General features: G+C 50.5%; 1 protein-coding gene across 1 annotated transcript in view; it reads left to right on the top strand.

Annotated features, from left to right (window-relative positions):
* Positions 1-20,768, top strand: part of ABCA3 (ATP binding cassette subfamily A member 3) — a 71,525-nt gene that overhangs the window by 27,558 nt on the left and 23,199 nt on the right. Inside the window, exons 9-13 of the mRNA XM_010387885.2 lie at positions 1,957-2,073; positions 2,318-2,438; positions 12,767-12,940; positions 16,415-16,596; positions 20,371-20,514. Coding sequence (XP_010386187.1) covers positions 1,957-2,073; positions 2,318-2,438; positions 12,767-12,940; positions 16,415-16,596; positions 20,371-20,514 — 738 coding nt within the window. The remainder of the gene's footprint in view (positions 1-1,956; positions 2,074-2,317; positions 2,439-12,766; positions 12,941-16,414; positions 16,597-20,370; positions 20,515-20,768) is intronic.

The following is a 20,768-nucleotide window of genomic DNA, read 5'->3' on the forward strand; positions in this document are numbered from 1 at the left end:
TGCAAACACTGCTCACTGCAGCCTCAACCTCCCCTTGCTCAAGTGATCTTCCCACCTCCACCCGCCAAGTAGCTGGGACTACAGGTGTGCACCACCACAGCCAGCTCATTTTTTTTGTTGCAGAGGTGAAAGTCTTTCTATATTGCCAAGGCTGGTCTCAAACTCTTCGCCTCAAGAAATTCTCCCATTTCAGCCTCCCATCTCAGCCTGCCATAGTGCTGGGATTACAGGCATGAGCCGTTGCACCTGGCCAGGGGCTCGTTTTGAGACTGTCTGGTTGTTGATCTGGTGCCATAAATAAATTTAATAAAACTGTGCAGCATTGAGGGAGTCAGCAGTGGGCTATAAAATGATTCTGAAAAAAGTTGTGTGCACATAGACTTGTACAGATACACAGATCAAACAAATAGGGCAAAACGTGAAACTGAACCGAAGCAGTGGGAATGTGAGAGACCATCGTGCTCCTCTTCTGGCTGTTCCGGAGGTCAGAAATGATGCATAAGAAAGGGCTAACCCTGGCATTGGCACACACCTGTAATCCCAGCACTTTGGGAGGTTGAGACAGGCGGATCACTTGAGGTCAGGAGTTCAAGACCAGCACGAACAACATGGTGAAACCCCGTCTCTACTAAAAATACAAAAATTAGCCATGCATGGTAGCGTACACCTGTAATCCCAGCTGCTCGGGAGGCTGAGGCATGAGAATCACTTGAACCCAGGAGGTGGAGGTTACAGTGAGCCGAGATCGTGCCACTGCACTCCAGCCTGGGCAGCAGAGCAAGACTCCAAGAAAGAAAGAGAGAAAGAGAGAGAGAGAGAAAGAAAACAGAAAAAAGGAAGGAAGGAAGGAGAGAGAAAGCAAAGAAAAAGAAAAGAAAGGAAAAGAAAGAAAAATTAAATGAAAGAAAGAAGGAGGGAGGGAAGGAAGGAAGGAGCTAAATTTTTAACTTTATTTTTAATTCAGTTGAAATGGGGAAGGAGCTGAATTTTTAACTTTATTTTTAATTAACTTCAGTTGAAATGGCCACACCCGGCTGCTGGCTGCCATATTGGTCAGTGTGGCTGCCCCAGGACTCCCCAGGCACTTTTGGTCAGTGGAGGAACTGGGTTTCCTCATCACCACTCCTGACTCCTTGGTGGGGCAGGTGAGGAAGGAAGGTGTGGTCAGAGCTATCCCATCACTGCGCCTCATCCTTCACTGCAGAGGTTCTGGGCCTCTCCTTTCAGAGTAGGGGAGGACAAGGGAATGAATGGCTATGGTATCCACAGCTATGGTCTGATCTGCTGTCACGTCTCATGGCCAAGGAGGCTGGTGTTGGTGTGGTTGGGAACTGGCAGGGTCTTTCGGCCCACCCCCAGAGGGGCTGGGCCCTGCCACCTGACGTAGGACCCGAGCTGCGTCGCACAGCTTCGGGGGACAATCTCAAGTACCAAGAAAGACTGGGGAGCATGCGCTGGGAGCGTGGAATCGCTCCACAGAATAGAAGGCTGGCCGGGTGCAGTGGCTCATACCTGTAATCCCAGCACTTTGGGAGACTGAGGCAGGCAGATCACTTGAGCCCAGGAGTTTGAGCAAGATGAGCCTGGCCGACATAGTAAGACCCTGTCTCTACCAACAAATTTTTAAAAGGAACCGGGCATGGTGGCAGCCATCAGTAGTCCCAGCTACTCAGGAAGGTGAGATGGGAGGCTCGCTCAAGTCCAGGAGTTCAAGGCTGCAGTGATCTATGACTGTGCCACTGCACTCCAGCCTGGGTGACACAGCGAGACCCTGTCTCCAAAAAAAAAAAGAGGAAAGATAGGAGAGGGCAGTTTTATTTTCCACTTGAGGTTAAACGTTGTCGAATGCGGGGCTGCTGGGACAGTCAGATTCAGGCCTGCTGCCGTCCAGCCTGGCACATGCCGTCCTGGCGGGCAGTGGCGGGCCCCCAGCAGCGTGGCAGCTTCTCTCCCCAGGAGTACATGCGCATGATGGGGCTCAGCAGCTGGCTGCACTGGAGCGCCTGGTTCCTCTTGTTCTTCCTCTTCCTCCTCATCGCTGCTTCCTTCATGACCCTGCTCTTCTGTGTCAAGGTGAGCGTGGCGTCGGTGGGACTCTGGCAAGGACAGGGAGAGCCAGGATACCCCAGGAGGGCCCTCTTGGGAAGAACTCTGTGGTCAGTGACTTCAGAGAGAGTCTGTCCCTCATCGGGGAGAGGAGCGGTGGATGTCCCACTCCTCTTGGTGGAGCCAGGTTCCTGTGAGCAGGGATGGTCAGGAGTCCTCCTGGTCCACCTCCGCCGGCCTGCCCCGCCTGACTCCTGCCTGCGTCCTGCAGGTGAAGCCGGATGTAGCCGTGCTGTCCCGCAGCGACCCCTCCCTGGTGCTGGCCTTCCTGCTGTGCTTTGCCATCTCTACCATCTCCTTCAGCTTCATGGTCAGCACCTTCTTCAGCAAAGGTGAGTCCCAGTCATGGAGCAGAGTGGGGTTGCCAAGGGGCCAAAGGCCATCTGCATGGAAATAACCCAGAGGCTGTGATCGGAAGGGAGAGGGCCCTGGTGGACCTGCCCAGAGAGGAGTTGACCAGGGGAAGGTCGGACTGGGAGGAAGAGAGTCAACGTAATTTAGAGAGAAGAAGAATTCAGAGAAGGCAGGTGTGTGGCTGGCCATGCCGAGTGCTGTCCAGCTGCCCAAAGGGACTGTGAGCCGAAAGTGAGGACAGTGAGCCCGGCTGTGCGCAGAGCCTTGCAGTGACAGTTACGCTGAAGGTAGTTTCTCGTGTCTGGATTGTGTGTGTTCACTTTGTTATCATTCTCCTTTGCTGTTTTCTTTTCCTTTCCTGCCTTCTGTTGGGCTGATAAAGTCTCCTCTCGTGCCTTTTACCTCGGATGGTTCAGAGGCTATAAGTTGTGTTTCTCTTTCTTTAGTGATCACCTTTAATGTTTCACTTAATTACTTAACTCTAAAATTCCAAAAAGTGAAGTTATTCAGTACGCCCAGCCTCCTCCCAGATAAAACTCCAACCTCACCACCACTCTAAGAGGTTCCCCTTTTTTTTTTTTTTTTGAGTCTGCCTCTTATTCTGTTGCCCAGGCTAGAGTGCAGTGGCACAGACACAGCTCACTGCAGCCTTGAACTGCTGGGCTCAAGCTGTCTTCCGGCCTCAGCCTTCTGAGTAGCTCGGACCACCGGTATGTGCCACCACAGCTCGCTTTTTTTTTATTTTAGAGATGAGTTCTCACGCCTGTAATCCCAGCACTTTGGGAGGCCAAGGAGGGCGGATCATGAGGTCAGGAAATGGAGACCATCCTGGCTAACACAGTGAAACCCCATCTCTACTAAAAATACAAAAAATTAGCCAGGCATGGTGGCAGCACCTATAGTCCCAGCTACTCGGAAGTCTGAGGCAGGAGAATGGTGTGAGCCCAGGAGGTGGAGCTTGCAGTGAGCCAAGATTGTGCCACTGCACTCCAGCCTGGGAGACAGCGAGAGTCCGTCTCAAATAAATAAACAAACAAACAAATAAAATAAAAATGAGCCAGGTGTGTGTGGTGGCACAGCCTTGTGGTCCTAGCTACTTGGGAGGCTGAGATGGGAAGATTGCTTAAGCCCAGGAGGCAGATGTGGCAGTGAGCTGAGTTTGTACCACTGCATTCCAGCCTGGGTAATGAGAGAGACCCTGTCTCAAAAAAAAAAAAAAAAAAAAAATCATAAATGGTTGTTTCCTATGTGCCATCCCTGTGCTTTGCCAGCATATTTGATGTGCATGTGATTTCTGTGTACCCAGCCTCTTTAGAGTCACATCTTTGAGTGGTTCTTCTAGTAGGCATTGGTGAGTGGCCGATGCTTTTCGCTTTGTGCGTCCAAAGGGGTCTTTATTTTGCCCTCACTCCTGTGTGGTATTTTAGCTGCCTGTGAAATTCTCCACAGATAGGTACTCTCCCTTGGCAATTTTATAATGTTATCTTATTGCCATCTGATACTCATTGTTAATGGGAAGTTTGTTGAAAGTCTAGGTGTGATTTTTCTTTATGAACATTTCGATCTGAGGGCTCATGTGTCTTTGGTTACAATTTCAATGAGATTTCTGGTAGTATCTCATCAGACTTTGCTGTGTGTGTGTGTGTGTGTGTGTGTGTGTGTGTGTGTGTGTGTGTGTAAAATCCATACAATTTACGGCCAGATGCTGTGGCTCACGCCTGTAATCCCAGCACTTTGGGAGACCGAGGCGGGTGAATCATGAGGTCAGAAGATCGAGACCATCCTGGCCATCATGGTAAAACCTCATCTCTCCAAAAAAAAAAAAAAAAAAAAAAGCAAAAATTAGCCGGGCGTGATCGTGATGGCGGGCACCTGTAGTCCCAGCTACTCGGGAGGCTGAGGCAGGAGAATTGCTTGAACCCAGGAGGCGGAGGTTGCTGTGAGCCGAGATTGTGCCTCTGCACCCCAGCCTGGCAACAGAGCAAGACTCTGTCTCAAAAAAAAAAAGAAAAGAAAAGAAAAAAAAAAAGGCTGGGCGTGGTACTTCACGCCTTTAATCCCAGCACTTTGGGAGGCCAAGGTGGGCAGATCATCTGAGGTCGGGGGTTCGAGACCAGCCCGACCAACATGGAGAAACCCCGTCTCTACTAAAAATACAATATTAGCCCGGCATGGTGGCCCATGCCTGTAATCCCAGCTACTCGGGAGGCTGAGGCAGGAGAATTGCTTGAACCCGGGAGGCAGAGGTTGCTGTGAGCCAAGATCACACCACTGCACTCCAGCCTGGGCGACAAGAGCAGAACTTGGTCTCAAAAAAAAAAAAAAAAAAATTACCACTGTGGCCGATTTAAGTATTCACATCATTGTGTAGCCACCCCCATGTCCACCTCCAGAATAGTTTTCATGTTTCCCGACTGAAACTCAGTCCCTGTAAAACACTGACTCTCCCGCCCCCATTCCCTGGAAACCAGCCTCCTACTTCTTGTCCCTATGAGTTTGATGACTCTAGGGACTTCATGTAAGAGGAATCGTACAGTGTTTATTATATGCTGTGCCTGGCTTATTTCACTGAGCATAGCATCCCCAAGATTCCTCTGTGTTGTAGCCTGAATTCCCCTCCTTTTCAAGGCTAGATGATATTCCATAATGTAGATGGGCCACATTTTGTTTACTTGTTCATCTGTCGACAGACTCTTGGGTGCGCCTACTTTGTGGCTGTTATGAGTGTGCTGTGCTGGACACGGGTCCCTGCTTTTCATTCTTTGGGTGTACACCCAGAAGTGAAGTTGCTGAATCCTATGGCAATTCTGTGTTTAACTTTTGAGAAACTGCCAGACTGTCTTTCCCGCAGTGTCTGTACCTCTGCGTGTTCCCACCAGCAGCGCCCAGGTTGCCAGTCTCCTGCATCCTCCTGAACACCTGTTGTTTTCTGATTAATTGTTTTTTATAGTCACCATCCTAATGGGTGTGAGGAGGTACCTCTCAGTCTTTCACGTCTCTTAAGTACTTTTTTTTCTTTTTGTTTTGAGACGGAGTGTCGCTCTGTTGCCCAGGCTGAGTGTAGTGGCACAATTGGCTCACTGCAACCTCTGCCTCCCGGGTTCAAGCGATTCTCCTGCCTCAGCCTCCCAAGTAGCTGGGATTACAGGCTCCTGCCACCATGCCTGGCTAATTTTTGTGTTTTTAGTAGAAACTGGGTTTTGCTATGTTGTCCAGGCTGGTCTCAAACTCCTGACCTCAAGTGATCCTCCCACCTCCGTCTCCCAGAGTGCTGGGATTATAGGCATGAGCCACCATGCCTGGCTTCTTAATTTCTTTTTCTTTTTGACTATACTTTAACAACCCCCTTTCTTCTTCTTCTTCTTCTTCTTTTTCTTCCTTCTTCCTTCTTCCTTCTTCTTCTTCTTTTCTTCCTCCTCCTCCTTCCTCCTCCTCCTTCCTCCTCCTCCTCCTTCCTCCTCCTCCTTCCTCCTCCTCCTTCCTCCTCCTCTTTCCTCCTCCTCCTCCTTCCTCCTCCTCCTTCCTCCTCCTTCCTCCTCCTCCTCCTTCCTCCTCCTTCCTCCTCCTTCCTCCTCCTCCTCCTTCTCCTCCTCCTTCCTCCTCCTCCTCTTCCTCCTCCTTCCTCCTCCTCCTCCTTCTCCTCCTCCTTCCTCCTTCCTCCTTCCTCCTCCTCCTTCCTCCTTCTCCTTCCTCCTCCTCCTCCTTCCTCCTCCTCCTTCCTCTCCTCCTTCCTCCTCTTCCTCCTCCTCCTCCTTCCTCCTCCTCCTCCTTCCTCCTCCTCCTCCTTCCTCCTCCTCCTTCCTCCTCCTCCTCCTCCTCCTTCCTCCTCCTCCTCCTCCTCCTCCTCCTCCTCCTTCCTCCCCTCCTTCCTCTCCTCCTCCTCCTCCTTCCTCTCCTCCTCCTCCTCCTCCTCCTCCTCCTCCTCCTCCTCCTCCTCCTTCCCTCCTCTCCTTCCTCCTCCTCCTCCTTCCTCCCCTTCCTCCTCCTCCTTCCTTCCTCCTCCTCCTTCCCTCCTTCCTCCTCCCCTTCCTCTCCCCTCCTCCTTCCTCCTCCTCCTTCCTCCTTCCTCCTCCTCCTCCTCCTCCTCCTCCTCCTCCTCCCCTCCTCCTCCTCCCCTCCTTCCTCCTCCTCCTCCTTCCTCCTCCTCCTCCTTCCTCTCCTCCTCCTTCCTCCCCTCCTTCCTCGCTCCTCCTCCTCATCCTCCTTCCTCCTCCTCCTCCTTCCTCCTCCTCCTCCTTCCTCCTCCTCCTCCTCCTCCTTCTTCCTTCCTCCTCCTCCTTCCTCCTCCTCCTTCCTCCTCCTCCTCCTTCCGCCCTCCTTCCTCCTCCTCCTCCTTCCTCCTCCTCCTCTTCCTCCTCCTCCTCCTTCCTCCTCCTCCTTCCTTCCTCCTCCTCCTTCCTCCTCCTCCTCCTTCCTCCTCCTCCTCCTCCTCCTCCTCCTTCCTCCTCCTCCTCCTTCCTCCTCCTCCTTCCTCCTCCTTCTTCTTCCTCCTCCTCCTTCCTCCTCCTCCTTCCTCCTCCTCCTCCTTCCTCCTCCTCCTTCCTCCTCCTCCTCCCTCCTCCTCCTCCTTCCTCCTCCTCCTTCCTCCTCCTCCTTCCTCCTCCTCCTTCCTCCTCCTCCTCCTCCTCCTTCCTCCTTCCTCCTTCCTCCTTCCTCCTTCCTCCTTCTTCCTTCTTTTTTCTTCTTTCTTTCTTCTTCCTTCTTCTTCTTTCTTCTTTCTTCTTTTTCTCCTTCTCCTTCTCCTTCTTCTCCTTCTTTTTTTTTTTTTTTCTGATAGAGTCTCACTCTGTCGCCCAGGCTGGAATGTAGTGGCACAATCTTGGCTCACTGCAAACTCTGCTGCCTGGGTTCAAGCAATTCTCCTGCCTCAGTCTCCGAAGTAGCTGGGACTACAGGCACACACCACCATGCCCAACTAATTTTGTATTTTTAGTAAAAACAGGGTTTCACCATGTTGGCCAGGCTGGTCTTGAACTCCTGACCTCAGGTGATCCACCAGCCTCCGCCTCCCAAAGTGCTGGGATTATAGGCGGGAGCCACTGCACCTGGCCCCAGATGGTCTTATACTGATACCCAGATGCTGCTTGCCTTTTCTACCATGTTGACATTTGTAGTGATGGTGCAAAAACAATGATGAGCAAAACCACTAGACCCTGAGCATAAAAAAAGACAGCAAGCCATATTATCATCATTGCGTTCTGCACTGCCACATACAACAAGCAAACACATAAAAAATGCCAACTTCTTGTTTTAATTTTTTTTTTTTTTTTTGAGACATGGTCTCATTCTGTTGCCCAGGCTGGAGTGCAGGGGCATGATCCCGACTCACTGTAACCTCTGACTCCCAGGGCTCAAGTGACCCTCCCATTTCAGCCTCCCAAGTAGCTGGGGCCACAGTTGTGTGACACCATGCCCGGCTAATTTTTGTAGTTTCTGTAGAGCTGGGATTTCACCATGTTGCTCGGGCTGGGAAAAAAAAAAATGCCAATTTCGGTTGGGTGTGGCAGCTCATGCCTGTAATCTCAGCACTTTGGGAGGCCGAGGCGGGCGGATCACCTGAGGTCAGGAGTTCGAGACCAGCCTGGCCAACATGGTGAAGCCCCATCTCTACTGAAAATACAAAAAAAATTAGCTGGGCATGGTCATGGGCATCTGTAATCCCAGCCACTCAGGAGGCTGAGGCAGGAGAATTGCTTGAACCCGGGAGGCAGAGGTTGCAGTGGACGGAGATTGCACCATTGCACTCCAGCCTGGGCAACAACAGTGAAACTTCATCTCAAAAAAAAAAAAAAAAAAAAAAAAAAAAAAGGCCGGGCGCGGTGGCTCAAGCCTGTAATCCCAGCACTTTGGGAGGCGGAGACGGGCGGATCACGAAGTCAGGAGATTGAGACCATTCCGGCTAACGCGGTGAAACCCCGTCTCTACCAAAAAACACAAAAAAAACACTAGCAGGGCGAGGTGGCGGTCGCCTGTAGTCCCAGCTACGCGGGAGGCTGAGGCAGGAGAATGGCATAAACCCGGGAGGCGGAGCTTGCAGTGAGCTGAGATCCGGCCACTGCACTCCAGCCCGGGCGACAGAGCGAGACTCCGTCTCAAAAAAAAAAAAAAAAAAAGCCAATTTCACTCACAAATGTCCTTGACAAAGCAGTAAAAAAATTTTTTTATTAAATCTCGACTCTTAAGTATACTTCATTTAGTATTCTGTGTGACAAAATGGGATGTACACATAAAGTACTTGTACTGAACCGTGGATTATCTTGAGGAAAAGTACATGTACAATTGCTTGAGTTGTCAGCAAAACTAGCCACTGTTTTCATGGGGCACCATTTTTGCTTGAAGGAACAACCACTAGACTATAGTTATTCCTCCTCGGGTATTTGGTAGGCATTTTCTCCAGTATGAGCCTGTCTTTTTAAGGAAAACAACTAGTAGTTTCTGACATCAATACTGCAGTTCAAGCTTTCAAGCAAAAAATAGAATTTGGCAAACTGAAATCTGTGACTTCCCAGTACTTAAAGAACTTTTTATAGAGCCAGTGATAATATTAACAAATGTAATTTTTAAAAATATTATACGATAAAATATGCCAATGTTTGGAACATCCGTGTAACTCAAAAAGCAGTATTTTCCAAACGAACTGATGCATAATGTTATAAAATCATACAAGAGTAAAAATCCAAAGTGCGACTGAGCGTGGTGGCTCATGTCTGTAATCCCAGCACTTTGGGAAACTGAGGCAGGCTGATCGCCTGAGCTCAGGAGTTCAAGACCAGCCTGGAAAACATGGTGAAACCCTATCTCTACTAAAAATACAGAAAATTAGGCCAGGCATGGTAACTCACGCCTGTAATCGCAGCACTTTGGTCAGCCGAGGCAGGTGGATCACGAGGTCAGGAGTTCAAGAGCAGCCTGACCAAGTTGGTGAAACCCCGTCTCTACTAAAAATACAAAAATTAGCCAGGTGTGGTGGTGGGCACCTATAATCCCATCTACTCCGGAGGCTGAGGCAGGGAATTGCTTGAACCTGGGAGGCGGAGGTTGCATTGAGCTGAGATCGTGCCATTGCACTCCAGCCTGGGTGAAAAGCGAGACTCTGTCTCCAAAAAAAAAAAAAAAAAAAAAAAAAATCCAAACTGCAGGATAAACCAATGGGTGTTCACATAACAGAGCGCAAAAAGTTTGTTGGCTACTTCATGGCAACTAACCCTTTCCGAAATTACTGCTTCTTCAGTGGTGCTTGAATGTGTAGTATCAAAAAATATCCACAAAAACCATCACAATACCCTTTACTTTTCCAACTATTTATCTGTGTGAATCCAGATTTTCTTTATATACATCAACCAAACAACATAAAAGGGTAAATAGGGCCGGGCGCAGTGGCTCAAGCCTGTAATCCCAGCACTTTGGGAGGCCGAGGCAGGTGGATCATGAGGTCAAGAGATCGAGACCATCCTGGCCAACGTGGTGAAACCCCATCTCTATTAAAAATACAAAAATTAGCTGGGTGTGGTGGTGTGTGCCTGCAGTCCCAGCGACTCGGGAGGCTGAGGCAGAAGAATTGCTTGAACCCAGGAGGTAGAGGTTGCAGTGAGCCAAGGTCGTGCCACTGCACTCCAGCCTGGCGACAGAGCGAGACTCCATCTCAAAAAAAAAAAAAGAAAGAAAGAAAAGGGTAAATAGGCAGATATGAGGACCCAGCTGTAATCTGTTAAGTCAGACATTATGGAGGTTTACAAAAATGTAGAACATTGTTCCTGACTCAAGCACCAGAGGTGGGAAAAAGACCAATAAAGAAAAAAAAAAATCCGCCAGGCTTAGTGACTCGCGGTGACTTGCGGTGACTCACCGTGACTCACGCCTGTAATCCCAGCACTTTGGGAGGCCAAGGTGGGCAGATTGTTTGTGCCCAGGAGTTCAAGCCCAGCCTGGGCAACATGGCGAAAACCTGTCTCTACTTAAAAATATAGAAAAAAATTAACTGGGCCCAGTGGTGCATGCCTGTAATCCCAGCTACGCAGGAGGCTGAGGTGGGATTATTGCTTGAGCCCGGGAGGCGGAGGTTGCAATGAGCTGAGGTCACACCACTGCACTCCATCTTGGGTGACAGAATGAGACCCTGTCTCAGAACAAAAAAAGTAAGAAAGAAAGAAAGTTGGAAAAAACACTGCTGCTCTTCTCAATAAATTGTGGAAATTTTTTGTTGTTGTTGTTGTCGTTTTTGGTTTTTTTTTTGAGACGGAGTCTCGCTCTGTCGCCAGGATCGAGTGCAGTGGCGCCATCTCAGCTCACTGCAATCTCTGCCTCCTGGGTTCAAGCAATTCTCCTGCCTCAGCCTCCTGAGTTGCTGAGACTACAGGTGCGCACCACCACTCACGCCCAGCTAATTTTTGTATTTTTAGTAGAGATGGGGTTTCACCATGTTGGCCGGATGGTCTTGATCTCTTGACCTTGTGATCTTCCCACCTCAGCCTCCCAAAGTGTTGGGATTACAGGCATGAGCCGCCACACCCGGCTGGGGTTTTTTTCATAAAGTTATGTTAACTTGTGGTAGATTTATTACTGTTATTGTTAAATTTAACAGAGTTTTTAAATGTTCTTAGTATTAATTTCTTACAGAATCAATATGGATATATATAAACCCACATTTAAAAAGCCCTTTGGTGTTCTTAATAAATTTTTTTTTTTTTTTTTTGAGACGGAGTCTCACTCTGTCACCCAGGCTGGAGTGCAGTGGCTGGATCTCAGCTCACTGCAAGCTCCGCCTCCTGGGTTCACGCCATTCTCCTGCCTCAGCCTCCCGAGTAGCTGGGACCACAGGCGCCCGCCACCTCGCCCGGCTAGTTTTTTGTATTTTTTTAGTAGAGACGGGGTTTCACCGTGTTAGTCAGGATGGTCTCGATCTCCTGACCTCGTAATCTGCCCGTCTCGGCCTCCCAAAGTGCTGGGATTACAGGCTTGAGCCACTGCGCCCGGCCAATTTTTTTTTTTTTTTGAGACGGAGTCTCGCTTTGTTGCCCAGGCTGGAGTGCAGTGGCGCGATCTCCACTCATTGCAAGCTCCGCTGCCTCCCCAGTTAATGCCATTCTCCTGCCTCAGCCTCCCTAGAAGCTGGGACTACAGGCGCCCGCCACCATGCCTGGCTAATTTTTTTGTATTTTCAGTAAAGACGGGGTTTCACCGTGTTCGCCAGGATGGTCTCGATCTCCTGACCTCGTCGTGATCCACCCGCCTCGGCCTCCCAAAGTGCTGGGATTACAGGCATGAGCCATCGCGCCCGGCCTCCTTAATAATTTTTAAGGATAGAAAAGGGTCTTAAGACCAAAGATTTTGATGGCCAGGCATGGTGGCTCAGACCTGTAATCCCAACACTTTGGGAGGCCGAGGCGGGAGGATCCCTTGAGCCTAGGAGCATTAGACTAGCCCTGACAAAATAGGGAGACCCATCTCTATAAAAAAAATTTAAAAATTCGCTAGGCATGGTACTGCGTGCCTGTTGGTCCCAGCTACTATCCCTAGCTGGAGGTGGGAGGACCTCGGGCCCAGGAGGTAGAGGCTGCAGTGAGCCATGATGACCCCACTGTACTCCAGCCTAGGTGACAGAGGGAAATTCAATCTCAAAAGGAAAAAAACAAAAGAAAACCAAAGAGTTTGAGCACTGCTGGCATGGACAGAAAACATGCCCATCTCGCCGCTCTCAGTAATCCACTCACCTCTTCCGGGTCCTTCTCACATGTCACCTCCTTGAAGCCTTCCCGGCCGTCAGGAGCCTCTTCTCCCATCCTGTGCCTCCTTGCTGCATCCACCATGTGTCTCCATCCAGCACACCTTGCTCTCTGTCTCCCAGCTAGATTCCAGGTGGGGGTGGGAGGGGTTTTCTCTGTTTTCTGTGGGGCTGCCTCCCTTGTGCCTAGAAAAGAGTGGGTGCTCGGTGCGTATCTGACGAATGAATAAATGAATGAGAGAGATCCGGCAGCCCAGGCAGAAGTGGGGCTTAGGCGGGAATCAGGGGTTTGGGATCAGCCACGTCAGGTGTGCGGTGTCAGGGAGGCAGCTGGATGGGAGGCAGAGGAGGCGCTGGAGCTGTTGATGTGGGGGTCCCTGGGATGGGGGCACCACTTGGAGAAGCTGCTGGCCACACCTGGTGTCCCCCCACATGCCGGGACTTGTGTCTCGTGTGGACGACAGATGCCGGGAGCAGGTTGGGTGGCTCGGCCCCAGGAGGAGGGGGTTCCCTGTACCTCTGGGAGCCCAAGCCCCTTCCAAGGGCACTGACGCTCACGCCCCCCGGGTCTTCCAACACCTGCAGCCAACATGGCGGCAGCCTTCGGCGGCTTTCTCTACTTCTTCACCTACATCCCCTACTTTTTCGTGGCCCCTCGGTACAACTGGATGACGCTGAGCCAGAAGCTCTGCTCCTGCCTCCTGTCCAACGTCGCCATGGCAATGGGAGCCCAGCTCATTGGGAAATTTGAGGCGAAAGGTGAGTGTTTGCCTTGCCCAGCCTGTTCTTTCCGAATCAGTAACCTTTGAGACCACCCAGACACAAGTGCCGCCAACAGCAAGGCTCCACCTGGGACGGTTGGTAGGCTGTTGGGACCGCTGAAGCCAGCGGCATCTGCGGACAGCGCTGAGTGTGGGCTGGGTAGCTGGGCACGGCCCCGGGCGAGGGAAGCTCAGCTGCACGGCACAGCTGCAGGTGATGGGAGCCACAGGGCAGTGGGCCAAAGAAGCCCAAAGCTCGGAGGACAAGAGGGTTGGAATATCCAGCAGCGGCATCACACGCACGTCTGACTGATGGTGGGATCTAACTCAATGACCTGAGCCTCTTTCAGCTTTCTTTTTTTTTTTTTAAATTTTAAATATTTTATAGAGATGGGGTCTCACTATGTTGCTCAGCCTGGTCTCAAACTCCTGACCTCAAGCAATCCTCCTGCCTCAGCCTCCTGAATAGCCAGGATTACAGATGTGAGCCACCACATCTGGCCTCTTCCAGCTTCCTGAGACATTCAAAATGATTACATCAGAGAGGCTGGGCACAGTGGCTCATGCGTGTAATCCCAGCACTTTGGGAGGCCGAGGCGGGCAGATCACGAGGTTAGGAGATCGAGACCATCCTGGCTAACACGGTGAAACCCTGTCTATACTAAAAACACAAAAAATTAGACGGACGTGGTGGCAGGGGCCTATAGTCCCAGCTACTTGGAAGGCTGAGACAGGAGAATGGCGTGAACTCGGGAGGCAGAGCTTGCAGTGAGCTGAGATCCGGCCACTGCACTCCAGCCTGGGCGACAGACTCCATCCCCCCAAAAAAAAAAAATTACTACATCAGAGATCTCAGAGTCTAGGGTTTTAAGGACTTTTTTTTTTTTTTTTTTTTTTTTTTTGACTGAATCTCACTCTGTTTCCCAGGTTGGAGGGCAGTGATGTGATCTTGGCTCACGGCAACCTCTGCCTATGGGCTCAAGTGATCCTCCCACCTCAGCCTCCCAAGTACCTGGGATCACAAGCATGCATGACCATGCCCGTCTAACTTTTTTGTATTTTTAGCAGAGAGGGGTTTTCCCATGTTGGCCAGGCTCGTCTCGAACTCCTGACCTCGTGATCTGCCCTCGGCCTCCCAAAGTGCTAAGATTACAGGTGTGAGCCACTGAGGCTGGCTGGTTTTTAGGGCTTCTGATCAACCACTGCTGTTGGTAAAGGGTAGAATTAGCATCTTCCTAGTGCCTCCTGCCTTGACTGGTGATGGCAGGAGAGACGCCTGAGAGAGAGACAGTGATAAATGACAGCATTTTTTTTCTTTTCTTTTTTGTTTTTTGAGACAGGGTCTCACTATGTCACCCAGCCTGGAGTGCAATGGCACCATCACGACTCACTTTTTTTCTTAATTTTTATGAACATCACAACATTGCTGCATTGGGGGTCAAGTCTCCAACACATGAATTTGGGGGGCCCAGTCAAGCCATGGCGCCATGCAGTTCCTAGCTGCAGCTTGCAAAGGTCTGGGTCTGTGGAAGGAGGTGGGAGTGTCCAGTGTTGCTTTGTCTTTCATTAGAACGATTTTTTGCAGTCGGCAGTGTCTTCTGACACTTTAGCTTTTACATTATCTGTGTTTCCTAGTGTGTTGATAAAATGTAGACTTTGTTCTTTTGCTTTCTTTTTAACAATTTTTTTTTTAGAGACAGGGTCTTACTCCATTGCCCAGGCTGGAGTGCAGTAGTATGATAATAGCTCACTGTAGCCTCGACCTCCCAGACTCAAGTGATCCTCCCACCTCAGCCTCCTGAGTAGCTGGGACCACAAGCACGTACCACCACACCTGACTAATTTGTCTGTGTTGCCTAGGCTGGTCTCAAACTCCTGGCCTCAAGTAGTCCTCCTGTGTCAGCCTCCCAACGTGCTGGAATTACAGATGTGAGCCACCACGCCCAGCTAGAGTGAATTTTCTTAAAACAGGCAAATCTCTGGTTGTTTGAAAGTGCAAATTCACCAAGGCTGAAGAGCATTATTTTCTTCAGGGTCCTCGGCCAAACAGAGGGTGTTTGGACACACAGATCCCCAGTGCTGTCAGGACTGCAATGTTGGCAAACCAGAGAGAAGATGAGAAACATGAGCTCCATTAAGGAGAGCTTTACACATGTTTGAAATATTTCTGTGATTCGGTGAAACCCCGTCTCTACTAAAAAATACAAAAAACTAGCCGGGCGAGGTGGCGGGCGCCTGTAGTCCCAGCTGCTCGGGAGGCTGAGGCAGGAGAATGGCGGGAACCCGGGAGGCGGAGCTTGCAGTGAGCTGAGATCCGGCCACTGCACTCCAGCCTGGGCGACAGCGAAAACTCCGTCTCAAAAAAAAAAAAAAAAAAAAAAAAAAAAAAATTTCTGTGATTAAAAAAGACTTACAGCTGAGGCAGGAAGAAGGAATTTGAGGCAGGAGTTTGAGACCAGCCTGGACAACATAGCAAGACCCCGTCACTACAGAATTAAAATGTGAAAAAAGAGTAATACTAGGCTGGATGGGGTGGCTCACACCTGTAATCCCAGCACTTTGGGAGGCCAAGGCGGGTGGATTATTCAAGGTCAGGAGTTCAAGACCAGCCCGGCCAACATGGTGAAACCCTGTCTGTACTAAAAATACAAAAATTGGTGGGGCATGGTGTCTCACGCCTGTAATCCCAGCACTTTGGGAGGCCGAGGCAGGCGGATGATGGGGTCAAGAGATCGAGATCATCCTGGCCAACATGGCAAAACTCCATCTCTACTAAAAATACAGAAATTAGCTGGATGTGGTGGCACGCTCCTGTAGTCCCAGCTACTCAGGAGGCTGAGGCAGGAGAACCACTTGAACATGGGAGGAGGAGGTTGCAGCGAGCCGAGATCGTGCCACTGCACTCCAGCCTGGCAACAGAGTGAGACTCCATCTAAGAAAAAAAAAAAAATTAACCAGGTGTGGTGTCATGCTCCTATAATCCCAGCTACTCCGAAGGCTGAGGCAGGAGAATCATTTGAACCGCAGAGGCAGAGGTTGCAGTGGGCCAAGGTCACACCACTACACTCCAGCCTAGGCAACAGAGCAAGACTCCATCTCAAAAAAAAAAAAAAAAAAAAAAAGATTTATGCTAAATGCACATTGACCTACATTGGCCTTACCGAAATCATAGATGTGGGTGCATATGTATGTGTGTACGTATGTGCATATATGTCACAGATTAATTGCAGGCCTGTCTAGTCAGTGAATGAGCTGTTGCTAGTCTGTGACTTAATGATTTTGTAATCTGCATTTATCTTCCAGACTTGAAGAAAGCTGTCCAACTTGTTATAAAACCAGGAAGGGAAAAGGCATGCCGACCAAGCAGTGACCGTGCAAGGTCACACGTGCACACGCGTGCCACCAGGGGCTTCAGGGTCCCTGGGCCCCCAGCCTGCCGGCTTTCGGGCCACTTTCCCGGTGTGTCTTCCAGGCATGGGCATCCAGTGGCGAGACCTCCTGAGTCCCGTCAACGTGGACGACGACTTCTGCTTCGGGCAGGTGCTGGGGATGCTGCTGCTGGACTCTGTGCTTTATGGCCTGGTGACCTGGTACATGGAGGCCGTCTTCCCAGGGCAGTTCGGCATACCTCAGCCCTGGTACTTCTTCATCCTGGTGAGTTCTGATGCCCAGCTCCTGATCTGCCGCCTCTGTGAGTGCAGAGGTGTCACCAGTGCCTACTCAGGGACCCCTCCAAGTCCCTGACATGCAGCGCCTGCGTGGGGCTGGGACACAGAACCCTGCCCTGTGCACAGGGAGTGGCCTGTCCCCGAGGGCCCTTGGGACTAGTTCACAGAGAGATAAAGACCCACCATGCCCAAGAGAAATCCTTCTGCTCCAGAGCCTGAAACAGAGTGGTGCAAAAAACGGGTTGCTCTGGCCCCCTCTCTGCAAGACCCATGCACGCAGCCTCTGCTGCCCACCTGCCTCCTCAACTCCTGCCTCCTTTCTCGTAAAAAGTATCTGACTGGGCTTTCTGCCTACAAAATCTAGCTTCTTATAAAAATGATCGCATTCCTGGAATCTGTAGCTCAGTCCTACTGGTGAGATGAACACTGTTGACATTTGGTATGTACTTTGCCGAGTTTCCTTCTCTTCACTTACTGTCATAGAGTACATGTGGATGGACATATAGCATAGCTTCATTTGTTTTATAAAAATGTGATTGGAGGCCTGGTGTGGTGGCTCACGCCTGTAATCCCAGCACTTTGGGAGGCCGAGACAGGTGGATCACCTGAGGTCAGAAGTTTGAGACCAGCCTGGCCAACATGGCGAAACCCCGTTTCTACTAAAGAAATACAAAAGAAAAAAAAAATTAGTTGGGTGTGGTGGCAGGCATCTGTAACCCCAGCTACTCAGGAGGCTGAGGCAGGTAGAATTGCTTGAACCCGGGAGGCAGAGGTTGCAGTGAGCTGAGACCGCACCATTGCACTCCAACCTGGGCGACAGAGCAAGACTCCGTCTCAAAAAAAAAAAAAAAAGGATGGGCACGGTGACTCACGCCTGTGATCCCAGCACTTTGGGAGGCTGAGGCAGGCAGATCACGAGATCAGGAGATCGAGACCATCCTGGCTAACACAGTGAAACGCCGTCTCAAAATACAAAAAAATTAGCCGGGTGTGGTGTCAGGCACCTGTAGTCCCAGCTACTCAGGAGGCTGAGGCGGGAAAATGGTGTGAACCCGGGAGGCGGAGCTTGCAGTGAGCCGAGATCAAGCCATTGCACTCCAGCCTGGGCGATAGAGCGAGACTCCGTCTCAAAAAAAAAAAAAAAAAGGGATCGGGGTGGACACAGTTGCTCATCCCTGTAATCCCAGCACTTTGGGAGGCTGAGGTGGAAGGATGACTTGAGGCCAGGAGTTAGAGACCTGCCTGGGCAACATAGTGAAGCCCCCATCTCCACAAAATAAATAAAAAATAAAAAAAATTAGCCAGGCGGCACATGCCTGTGGTCCCCACTACTTGGGAGGCTGAGGCAGAAGAATCACTTGAGCCCAGGAGGTGGAGGCTGCAGTGAGCCGTGTTCACCACACTCCAACTTTGGTGACAAAATGAGAACCTGTCTCAAAAAAAAAAAAAGAATCATATCGTAAAAAATGCTTAAAAGTTGCTTTTCTTAACCTAACAGTACAACTCAGATATCTTAAATACATACACGTATTTGTCTATTTATTAATATAGTTTTAAATTATCTAAACATACTGATAAATGTTGTTATATTTATAAATATATGTCTCTATATACCTTTTTAAGAAGCACTTTCATTTAAAGTGACACACAGTATTCCATCCTGTGGGCTCATCACCACATACTTAACTAATTCCCTACCGATGGCTAGTTAAGGTCATTTTTTTTTTTTTTTTTTTTTTTTTTTTTTTTTTTTGAGACGGAGTCTCGCTCTGTCACCCAGGCTGGAGTGCTATGGCCGGATCTCAGCTCACTGCAAGCTCCGCCTCCCGGGTTCACGCCATTCTCCTGTCTCAGCCTCCCGGGTAGCTGGGACTACAGGCGCCGCCACGTCGCCCGGCTAGTTTTTTGTATTTTTTAGTAGAGACGGGGTTTCACCGTGTTAGCCAGGATGGTCTCGATCTCCTGACCTCGTGATCCGCCCGTCTCGGCCTCCCAAAGTGCTGGGATTACAGGCTTGAGCCACTGCGCCCGGCCAGGTCATTTTTTTATTTTTTTTTTTTTTGAGACGGAGTCTCGCTCTGTCCCCCAGGCTGGAGTGCAGTGGCACCATCTTGGCTTACTGCAAGCTCCGCCTCCCACAGTGCTGGGATTACAGGCGTGAGCCACTGCGCCCGGCCTAAGGTCATTTTTTTTTTCTTTGATTTGGAGTCTAGTTCTGTTGTCCAGGCTGGAGTGCAGTGGCATGATCTCAGCTCACTGCACCCTCCACCTCCCAGGTTCATGCGATTCTCCTGCCTCAGCCTCCTGAGTAGCTGGGATTACAGGCATGCACCACCACACCCAGCTAATTTTTTTTGTATTTTTATTAGAGACGGGGTTTCACCACGTTGGCCAGGCTGGTCTTGAACTCCTGACCTCAGGTAATCCACCCACCTCAGCCTCCCAAAGTGCTGGGATTATAGACGTGAGCCACCACCTCTGGCCAAGGTCATTTCTGGTTTCGTTCTTCGATTCCACACATATTTATCAAGTGTCCTGTATTTTAATTCAACTGTAAGATGACACTGATCATTAGAGGTAATGGTTACTTTGTCTATCACTAAGAAAGAAAACTGCCACAGTTACAGTGTGGCATTTTATGATTTAAGATGCATTCTGATTTTTTTTTTTTTTTTTTTGAGACAGAGTCTCGCTCTGTCGCCCAGGCTGGAGTGCAGTGGCGCGATCTCGGCTCACTGCAAGCTCTGCTTCCCGGGTTCACGCCATTCTCCTGCCTCAGCCTCCTGAGTAGCTGGGACTACAGGCGCCCGCCACCACGCCCAGCTAATTTTTTTGTATTTTTAGTAGAGACGGGGTTTCACCGTGTTAACCAGGATGGTCTCGATCTCCTGACCTGGTGATCCGCCTGCCTCAGCCTCCCAAAGTGCTGGGATTACAGATGTGAGCCACCGCAACTAGCCAAGATGCATTCTGATTTTAAAATAAGTTTACATATGAGAGCTATGTCCCTGAGAACCAGTGTAGTGCAGTGTGTGCCGTATGCCCTTCCGGATGCTGGAAGTGCACTGGGCATGAAGCTGAGGGTGAACGAGTCCCCACCCCGCAGCTGTGCTGGCGCTGATCCTGCCAAGGCACTGCTTCCACCTTCCCTGGTGCTCTGCCCGCACCACTGTCGATTGCATCCATGTAGGCACCAGGCTGTCCTCGAGGGTAGTGTGTGAAGTGTGTGACTGTGTTCTTACCCCATGCACTGAGCTGTTTCTGTGATGGCCACAGGGAAGATGGGAAGAGGCTTCCTTGTACTAGAGGGAGGCATGGTGCCTTCAGCTTCTCTTGCTTACAGTCATGAGCTCATGTGGGGCTTGAGCAAAGAAACAGCCGGGTGGCATGGGGACACAGCTTCCTTTCCATTTTGGCCCCAACATCCCTCTGGACTGGAGCATTAGATAACTTCTCTCTGTATGAAATTTCATAGCTGACAAACTCCCTTTCCCCTGTATCGGATCTGAGTTCATCTTCACAAGCCTGTGTGTAACCGTTACACCCACTCACCAGGTTAGGAAACTGAGGCTTAGAACCTTCACAGGGATGAAACAAGTCAGGACGCTCTGGGGCTGTCCCTGAGCGGCGCCTTCTCCACAGCAGTGTCGCGAAGGCCTGGGACAGAGGGTGCGTGGCTGTGTGCATCTAGTGTGTCTGCTGGTTGTTGCTTTGCTCTTCACAAACAGAACAAACTGACAGCTGTCTGCTTCCCTCCCAGCCCTCCTATTGGTGTGGGAAGCCAAGGGCGGTTGCAGGGAAGGAGGAAGAAGACAGTGACCCTGAGAAAGAGCTCAGAAACGAGTACTTTGAAGCTGAGCCAGAGGACCTGGTGGCTGGGATCAAGATCAAGCACCTGTCCAAGGTGCCGCCTGCTGTGGGGACAGGGAGGGCCGGGGCTGCCAGGACCATGGGGAAGACTTAACAACATGGCGGTGAGACCTCATGGCCCGCCATGTACTCCCTCTGAGCCTTGCTACCTCCTGCCCTGAAAGAGGGCAGGAACCCTCTGCTGCCCTCTAACCAGTTCCTCAGGACACAGACCACATCTCCAGCTTCTCAGGAAATGCCAGACTTAGCCATCCAGCAGTGCCTCGGCCTCATGGGCCTCGCAGGGTT

The sequence above is a fragment of the Rhinopithecus roxellana genome, chromosome 20, assembly GCF_007565055.1.
Source record: "Rhinopithecus roxellana isolate Shanxi Qingling chromosome 20, ASM756505v1, whole genome shotgun sequence".
Lineage (NCBI taxonomy): Eukaryota > Metazoa > Chordata > Mammalia > Primates > Cercopithecidae > Rhinopithecus > Rhinopithecus roxellana.